Source organism: Calypte anna, chromosome 3 (genome assembly GCF_003957555.1).
Source record: "Calypte anna isolate BGI_N300 chromosome 3, bCalAnn1_v1.p, whole genome shotgun sequence".
Classification (NCBI taxonomy): Eukaryota; Metazoa; Chordata; class Aves; order Apodiformes; family Trochilidae; genus Calypte; species Calypte anna.
In genome coordinates this window covers 86,838,593-86,848,353 of record NC_044246.1, presented here as the reverse complement: position 1 = coordinate 86,848,353, position 9,761 = coordinate 86,838,593, and the positions used below count along the sequence as shown (strand labels likewise).

General features: G+C 40.8%; 1 protein-coding gene across 1 annotated transcript in view; it reads right to left on the bottom strand.

The window, feature by feature from the left end:
* Positions 1 to 2,014: 2,014 nt before the first annotated feature.
* The window catches only part of COL9A1 (collagen type IX alpha 1 chain), a 64,950-nt gene continuing 57,203 nt past the window's right edge, over positions 2,015 to 9,761 (bottom strand). Inside the window, exons 34-38 of the mRNA XM_008502296.2 lie at positions 8,354 to 8,500; positions 7,859 to 7,913; positions 6,411 to 6,599; positions 3,502 to 3,579; positions 2,015 to 2,288 (exon numbers count right to left, since the gene is read on the bottom strand). Coding sequence (XP_008500518.2) covers positions 2,104 to 2,288; positions 3,502 to 3,579; positions 6,411 to 6,599; positions 7,859 to 7,913; positions 8,354 to 8,500 — 654 coding nt within the window. The 3' untranslated portion in view covers positions 2,015 to 2,103. The remainder of the gene's footprint in view (positions 2,289 to 3,501; positions 3,580 to 6,410; positions 6,600 to 7,858; positions 7,914 to 8,353; positions 8,501 to 9,761) is intronic.

Genomic DNA, 9,761 nt, shown 5'->3' with positions numbered 1-9,761 from the left:
TCTCCGTAAAGAAATTCTTTCTAATATCTAACCTAAACCTCCCCTGGCACAACTTAAGACCATGCCCTCTTGTCTTGCTGAGAGTTGCCTGGCAAAAGAGACCAACCCCCCCCTGGCTACACCCTCCTTTCAGGGAGTTGTAGAGAGCAATGAGGTCTCCCCTGAGCCTCCTCTTCTTCAGGCTGTACAGCCCCAGCTCCCTCAGCCTCTCCTCATAGGGTCTGTGCTCAAGTCCCTTCACCAGCCTGGTTGCCCTCCTTTGGACCCACTCCAGCACCTCAATCTCCTTCCTGAACTGAGGGGCCCAGAACTGGACACAGTACTTGAGGTGTGGCCTCACCAGGGCTGAGTACAGGGGCAGAATCACTTCCCTGGACCTGCTGGCCACGCTGTTCCTGATACAGGCCAGGATGCCATTGGCCTTCTTGGCTACCTGGGCACACTGCTGGCTCATGTTCAGCTTCCTGTCAAAGAAGGATATGCAAGGGATATAATGAGATTATCAAAATTAAGCCCATTTAACTCATTCTCAAATTCTCTAACAAATGTGGAAATATATTTTCTTTAAGTAGGCAGCTTTATCAGACGTTCTTCTGTCAAGCGAGTTCTATTCCTTCTCCCAAGTGAAGAGAGGCCTGTTTAGGCCCTTTCTGTCAACATGTGAGATGTGAGAGGAGCAGGTCTTGGATGCAGGTCTTGGATGCAGCAAGGCCATCAGGTTTGGTATGTGGGGAAGCTTAATCTATTGGGGATTTTAATAATTCCTTCTAGATCACATATTATACCAGTACTTCTCTCTTTAGTGTTGTCTTGTCTTGCACATTATGTTTAGAATGAATAGCTCAAATGATTTATTGCTTTTTATTTTCTCATGGCATAGAAGGCAACTATTTCAAACACAGACAGACAATTAAGGGCTAGGAAAAAAATATTTAAAGTATGCCAAAATTTGAAAATTCAGATGATTAATAGTGATACAAAAGGAAATGTCATAGGATGGTTTCATTGTTGTCTTTGAGAGAGAACACACTTCAGAGAAGGTAAGGTCAAAGCCACCAATAGTTTAATTTATACAGAGAAACAAATATCCACATTGCATGTTTTCCTCTGAAAACTGAGTTCATCTAAAAAAAGGCAACTTGGGATCTGTAACGGCAGTCTTCTAGCTGGTCTCTTTATTGGTACTGAATGTAACCATACACACAAAACAATGTGGGGGTTAAAACATTTATTTGGTGTGCTTGTTTTTGGGTTTGTTTTGGTTTTGTTTTTTTTTTTTGTACAACCACAGATTCTACTTCAAAATCTGTAATCTTTACTATAAAACATTTCTATTTCTGGGACTTCAAATTCCTTAGAAAATAGCTTCAAGCCTTTTTTAATTTCACATAGAAAGAGGCAAGTTGGAGTAGGCTTCCTACAAAATAATGAATGCAACACAAATCAGAGTGGAAAATGAATAAGTAATTTCCTGTGGCTTGTGCATGAGAACTTGGTGATCACAACTGTACAGAGATTCACAGCATTGGGGCAGCAGGTTTCCCTAAAAGCAGCCTCCCATCTGTGCTTCCACAATTGAAGAGCTGAGGGAGGCTGAGGTATACAGCACATACATACAATGAAATGACTGTGAATGAAGTGTTGCAATTGGCTCAGGAGTGCTCTGGAATTTATTTTTTAAGTGTAAAAGAATAGCTACAGTAGAAGTAAATAAACTGTTCCTTTATTTGATGGCTGAAGACACATTATTTCACTGTACATCACACATAGAATTGAGTAGGGGGAGAGGAGAAATCACAGAAACGCTTTATTTAAAAAAAAAAATTAAAATAAAAATAAAATAGACAGGTGCCTCTTTTCACTCCCCAATAGGAGAAAGAGCCAGAAGTCATCACCTTTGAAAGCACCATTGTTCCAACTTGTGTTGCTAAGTTCAGCCTCAGAAAGACCATACAACCACTGCTTTAAAAATGCCTCACTGAAACCTTGGTTTACAGTTTTCTCTTTGTTTGTATTTCTCCTTCAGTCCTTATTTTTTTTTCTTAGCTTCTCTGTGCAGGAAGTAAACTAATGCCAACACTGTGTGGCACTTGTGTTGCCCCTTCAAGGCCCTTTCATGTTCTTACCAGCTCTCTGTCCAGCCTGCACCCTGCAGGATGCTGGTTCACAGTAGCCAGGAGGCCCGGGAGGGCCGGGAGGCCCAGGAACCCCGGGCTGCCCACCAACCCCGGGGGGACCTCGGTCACCATCACGGCCCTCTGTGCCATAGCTGGGTTTGCCTGGTTCACCTGGAAAAGTGGATGCAGGGCTTAACATGGGCAGCACACGACTCTCATAAGACACAGGTGTCATTACTGACCCTCCTCTTCTTAAGAGCTGAGTGAAGGGGGCTTTGTACTGCTGGCAGTGGGTTCCCCAGGAGGTGCCTGCTTGGAGGGCCAGTTCTTCTCAGGGAGGCACCAAGGCTGTGCTTACACAGCTACAGCAGCTACATTTCATACCCCCCTCTCTGCATTTACACTGGAGCAGCTCTGCTGCTTTTAAAAGCTTTGCAGCACAACTGGTTGCAGCACTGCAGACAACCCCACAGGTTATGCCTGTGAAGGTGTGGATGGTCCTCACTGCTTCAAAGTTGTTTTAGTGATCCAGAAAGAGACCTAAAAACACTTTATTTCTATTCTCATACAGATGTGTTGCAGAAATAGATGTACAGTGTGGAACTGCTCAGCACTGAAGTTATGGTTTTTTTACTTCTAAATCTTCAATCAAAGGATGCAATAATAGGGAGTAAGCTTGTTCAAATGTCTAAAGAAGACATTCCTACATTTCACAAACTTCCTACGGATCAACATATACTCAAATGGCTTTTTATCTCTCATTTTTACAAAGAGAACAAGTTTTAATAGTTCCAGTCTATGTATACACAGAAACGTAGAGCTACCGATGGAAAGAACATGTTTATTTTCATTCCCTGGCCACTAGAGGCCAGTTGTGCTGCACTTAACAGAGAGAATCTGTCCTGGAGCCCTGCACATAACAGAATTAATTGCCAAAAAATTAAAGGACAATTATAACCTTAATGTCCTAAATTATGAATGGAGATTTTTAAAGTGTGCTGTGGCTTCAAGAGAGATAATCTAGGGTTTGTGGGCATTTTTATTTTATACATAAATGAATAGATATTTAAAAAATTAAAGAAGCAATCACCTATAGGTACATGTGACTGGTTGTTTTTTTTTTTTTTAAATTCTTTGTATACATTTTTCTACAGTGTATACACTTTCTACAGTGACACTAGTACTGTAGTAGCTCTTTCATAAGAGAACTTTTAATTCTGATTTGGGATTGTATTATTACCTATGAAATAAAAACTTTAAAGTATTCTGTTGGGAAGCACATTGGTTAATGGACACCTTTTATCTTTTCAAGGCAGCTTGAGGTATCAGTTCTGAATAAATTTTTACTACATCTTTTCTTTATCCTCATCCTTTTTATATTTACCTGGAAGGCCTCTTGGTCCAGGGTAACCTTTCAGTCCTCTGCCTGGAAATCCTCTTTCTCCTCTTTCCCCTGGTTCACCTAAAGCAAATGCAGGACATATTAGTTACAGCCTGCTTGAAGCATTACTTTCAGTAAAGTTCCCTCTCAGAGATGAATGACTAAAAAGCAAAGAATTCAGGGGGCTGTATATATTCTTAGCACCTCTGAATCTTTTAGATGATGAAAAATGTCCCGACACATATCCATGTGAGAGGTTTGGGGGTTGTTTGGATTATTTTCCCCTCATTTAAGTTATACACAGAAGTAGACATGTTGGAGAGGGGGGGGGGGGAAACTACCTAGGACTAGAAAACAAGTAGCACATGAAATATGCCATAGAGAATATAACAGAAGGAAGCTGAACCCAGAACTACACAAGCTGTTTTGGAATACAGACTAAGAGTACTGACAAACGGCTTTTGCAAGACCATGTGAACTCCTCTAATAAAAAAACTTTCAAGTGTTGGGCCTTGAGACACTGCAGAGAAAAAAGAGAAACTGGCTTGCACACATTCCAGTATTCTGCTTACATCCACACAAGACATTCATAAAAGTAAAACAAAGGACTTTGTTCTTGTATACTGCTATTATGGAGACTTTTTTTTTCAGGGGTGCCCAGCTTTTCTTCAAATGTGTGTTGCTCCAAACAAGAAGCATCCTAGTGAGAGGAAGCTTTTTTTTTATTTTTAGTTCTAAAGTCAAATTCTGTTCACTGAATATATTCCACAGAAGTACATATAGCTACCACTTGCTGATACCCTTTATGCAAACTCTTGATTTTTTTTTTTTCTGCAAGTCAAAATCTGAAATAAATGCCTAGTAATGTTTCAATGACCTTTATTTTACACTTCCATACTTTCTTGTACTGTAGTGAGGAGAGTTGGAATAGACTCAGGTTTGGGGCTTGTGTAGAAATGGCACAGCAGAGAACAAGGAAGCTCTATTATAAAGGAACAGATGAGTTGGTACAGAACTCCAAGTTTCAAGATGCACACAGGGTACTAAGGGAGGAATCCCATCTCTGTGCTTCACACTTCCTAGTCAACATGGAAATTCAGTCTTTGGAAATACAGCTACCAGGACCAGTGTCAGGTTACCTGTGATGCTTCAGCTACTCCCGGCTTCTGAATGCTTTGGGATAGTGCTGATTGCTTCTCCAGCTTCTTATTTCTGATTTTGCTCTCTTTTACTACCTGAAATTGCTCGCTAAAGTCCCTATAATATCCTTCCTTGAGCAAATTCTTTTTGACCTTGCTGTTAAAATCACTGTACTTCTGTATCTTCTGCTCCCAAAGTATCACATTCCTGTGTTTCTACTCCTTACCATGCCCTTCTTAACCATTCTCAACCTTTTCCTTTTTCCTTTTATCACATCTCCTACCTAGGTGCCCTTTTCCTCTCACTCCCATCTCACACAGCTCTCCAAATGAATAGGCAAAGTCAGGTCATCTGCTTGCCCTCTGTGGAACTGTCAGGAAGTCAGAAGCAGCAATGAGATTCTTGTCAGGGTGCCTGCCATGTACCATCATGATTGGTCTTGCAGATGAGAGCATTTCCCACTTCTTTTGTATCTGTAATTGTATTTCAAGGTTTACTGTGAGGTAGCCTGTAATCTGATGACAATTAAGATAGGAAACAAAACATTTTGCTTGTCTGGGGTTCTTTTAATGCTCTGTGGTTTGGTTTTTTTAATATTTTTATAGTCTTTAATATTTTTAATATTTTAATATTAATATTTTATTAATATTTAATTAATGTTAATATTAATGTTGATATTTTTTAATATTCACACAGTGAACCTTGCTGTGTGATGAATCAAATCCAGCATATCAGATCACCTTTGTATCCCCATTTTTGTTACTTCTGTGAATACATATGACATTACATTAAATGAAAACAGTAGCAGAGCTGCAGCATCAAAGCTTTTAAGGTTTGCTTTGTCTGTATGCTATTCCTTGTCTCAAAGATTTTCCAATTTCACTTTCAAATAAAACTCAAGACAAAAGTAAATGCTCTAATTCAGCAACAAACCAGCTTTGTGCAGAAATACAATTTCTAAATAAAGCCTTCCTTCAAGAAAACAAATTGATACCACTGCCAAATAGAAACTCGGACATAGTGGTTGTAAGACTTTGAAGAAAATTCTACTATATAATCCTTCAGAGGCAGGTAAACCCTCTTGAGCCAGGAACAAAAAGAGATTAACTTCGATCAAAGTTTTTTTGTGAAATGTAAAGACAGTTGGTTTTATTATGGATTTGTTCTTGCCAAAGAATCAATAGATTGTGGTAAATGGTGCAATGATATTAAATGGCTCAAGTACTATAGCCAAATAAAAGAGGCAGATTGTTACCATTCACTTGAAATCTGAAAAATGGGATTGACTTAGAAAAGCAGGCTAGAGACAGCAAAACCTGACTGCTTGTGCTAGCTTTTGGGACCACAAGTCTTGCAGAAGTGATGTCCAAAAACAGTCTGAGAGGAGGAAAAAGAAGTGGAACAAAGTCACTGCTGGAACTTTTCAGCAAATGAAAAGCTCAACTCTCAAAAGTCCATGAGAAAGGAAATTAATATTAGGGATCTGACTCAGATGCTTCCTTCTAGTTCAAGGCAGGTGCCTGTTCTTTCTCATGGTTCAGTGATTTGATGGGAAAAAAAACAGATTTATAAGCAAGTCTTGCTGAGGCCAATGTGCTCTTTAATCACTGGGGCAACTGAGGTAACAGGAAACAGCTTAAGTTCCCAATTCTTTTTGAACTTCACATGTGTACAATGTACATCCATCGCCACTAATCCAAAGGAAAAAAAACCAACCAAAAACCCTACACAAAAAAACAGACAAGACAAGAACTGAAAGCCAATTTTCTTACCTTTAGGGCCTTTACGACCAATCTCACCAGGGGGACCTTTGAGGCCAGGTAAGCCACGGGGTCCAAGCTGTCCTGGGAAGCCATTTTCACCAGCAGGCCCTGGGGCACCTGGTGGCCCTGGTCGACCAGGAAGACCTGGAGCACCCAATTCTGGCCTCTTAAGACTGGCTGCCAGCTGAGCTAGCTGCTCTGCAAGGAACAGGAGCACAGAATTAAGCAGTAAGTGGATCTGAATGGAGAGATTCTCATGTTCACCAAAGGTGTATTTTCTGCTACAGAAATGCACTATAGCACCTTCCTTAGATACTTTGCTATTTACAATATTTTCTACAAACATTATCTTAGTACTACTACAGGAAAACTGCATAGACACACTCTGAAGCCTACATCTTAAACATTTCATGTTTGCAAGATGAAGTTAAAGGATATGATTACTTATAAATTTCCTTTTAATTTTCAATTCATGTCATTTAAATTTCAACCATTTGGTAAGAAAAATTACCCCCTGCAATTGCTTCCTCTTAAAATGGTGAATATATCTGCTTGTTACTACTCTTTAAGCCTTACTAAGACCCATCTTTGCAGGAAGGAACAGCTGAAAAGCATGACGGCAGTCATCTACACTGGCCTGCAAAAAGAAGTCCGGGCCTTCTTTTTCAGATGAAAGACATGCCTCAAATTGTTGCTCATCAGCTCAAGTTTGAGAAACAGCTGAAAAATTTACATTCCTCATAAGGTAAATCGGCAGGAGCACTGCTCTTCATTAGGCACCAGGTTCCTTGCCATTCCTTGGAGTGGGCCAAGATAGCTTCTGCCTTTTTCTCACCCTCCCTTTCAGGCCACTGCTGCACAAGCATGAGAGCAGTCCTCTCTTTGCTTAAAAGTTTTTATTCTAGACTTCAAATCCATCTTCTAAGCTTGCCTTAGAAGTAACTTTCTCTGGATACAGCCACACATAACACCATATGACATTTGCTATAAAGTCTGCATGACTTGGCAAATCTGTTTATTTTGTGTCTGCAACTAAGAATGGGTATGGGGATGAGCCCAGATCTGAAATAATACAGGAACTCTTGCTAGCAGATCCATGAGGAAGACTGGGAACAACAATTGACTGGCAAAATCTGCTCAGGAACTGAACATGTTACACTTGTCTTTAAGCTGCTAGTGTTCCACGGACCCAGTTGCATTAATTCATCTTATTTTGTTCTTCTGGGTTTTTGTGGTTTTTTTTTAAATCATGACAGTACTGGCAATTAAAGGGTCTCTCCAGAGGAATGTAATGAAGACAGCCTAGACTAGGAGCTAGGAAGTTTTTCTGTCAGGTCTCCTGCTGAGGCCATGCTGTTTGTTCTGGAAAATCTGGGAAAATCTTGTTTGCCTCCACAGCAGTACATTATCCTGGCTTAAATGCACAAGAAACACCAAATACTTTTTAGCATATTTACCTTGCATGACTCTCATGCAAACTTGCTTAATGTGCTGATCGCTTGGTCCTTTTCCCTAGGATTAAAAAAATTAATAGTTAAAAAAAAGTTGGTATCACAATGCATTTATAAGTGTTCCTGATGTGAAAAATGCTGGCTGGCCAATAAAAGATGCTCCAGTCCCTGAAAGTGCTGGGCCTTCCAGCTGCAGGCATTTTGACTATCAAGGCAGACAGAACGTGATACACCCATGTATCAAACCTGGTACATGCACACTACAGGTGGATGTAAGAAAATGCAACTGAACAGAAAGCTGAGGATTCAAGGGCCCAGCTGTATACAAGCCTAAGAATTCTCTGGTGCACAAATCTGTCTGCTGAGAGGTACAGTCTATTTCAAACTCTACTGTGCCACTCGGGTTTTGCACGTATATGGATGTCCTGATGCAAGAACAGGAGTGGTGCGAGTGACAGCTAAGTGTTCAGGAGATACCAGTTAGATAAAACCAGTACTTACAGCTGGGCCTTGGCTGCCAGGCAGACCTGGAGCACCCTGTTCACCCTGCAAGCCTCGTGGTCCAGGTGAGCCTCGTGGTCCTTCCATTCCAGGCAGTCCCCGACTTCCCTCAGGCCCACGGGAACCAGGCTCTCCAGGATTACCAACCTGACAAGGAAAGACAGGAATTTCCATGGACTGCTAGTGTTTGACTCATTCTGACATACCAAATGGTGGCAGCAGCTATCCAAAAATGCAAAGCAATTGAAGAACTTCTTTATAAATAAGTGACTGGAGTAAAAATTTGTGTGGTTTGAAAAAAATTTAAAAGAAGTCTGTATTCTTCACTTGAAGGAGAAAAGTGGAAGAAGAAAGTATGCTGTCAAGGGAGGCAAATTTGCATCTTCAGTGACATAAAGAAGACGTTGTTGGGGTTTCTTTGTCAAGGAGCAGATCTCCTGTATTTGCTTTCTACTTCTGCCTTCGTGTATGGCATGAGCAGTGATTCAAGACATTCAGTGCTCCTTAATTACAAGAATCCCAGCCCCCTGCTTGCACCAAATGTCTTTCGTGCCCTTTCATGGAGAGTACCACAGTATAAGGCTGTACCATCTAACCCCAGACTGCTTGGGAACACACTTTTCTGTTTTGTTTACACTGCACGCAGGCTCTAGTGCCTGCAACTGATTCTGCTGGCACGGGGAGAGGAACATCCTCACAGAAACTGAGGCTGACAAACTGCCTGAGCAGCTGTGGTGCCAGCTTATTTCACTGAGGGAAGGAGTAGAAAGAGCTGTTTTACTGGCATAAGCATCCTTAGCCCAGGGGAATGAAAGGATTGATATGGCTACAACTTAAGTACATTTAGTAAATAAATCTACAGCTTCTGCTCCAGTAAATCTTCTAAAAGTGATTAAATGTTGTGCAGAGTGAGAACTATGCCAACAGGAACCTCTCTGTTACTCTCAGAACTAGTTATATTACTATTAATCAATAGTAGTACAAAAAAGAAAAATAATAACAAAAAACAAACAAACAAAAAAAAAACCCAAAACAAAAAAACCACACACATCAAATTCCCCTCCAAAAAAACAAAACCAAAAAATCCTACCTACCTATGGCTTCCCAAATCTACTGGGCAGAAAAAAAAAGACCACCCGCTGAAAGATGCTAGAGAACAAATTACCCAACTGTGTTTTCAGTTAAATCCACAAGATGGAGCCATTTCAGTTCCATCCATGCTTGCCAGAAGAAAACCCAAAGAACATGCTTCGACGGACATAGTAAGACAGCAAAGTTCCCTTCGTGTGCTATATAACCGAGAAGCCACCATTCCTTTCATCCCAGCCTGGTGAGTTACAAGGTTCCCCGATGTCTGTGTATGTACCCAAGAGGATGACAAGCACTCCAGGGGCTCATCAAGAGATGT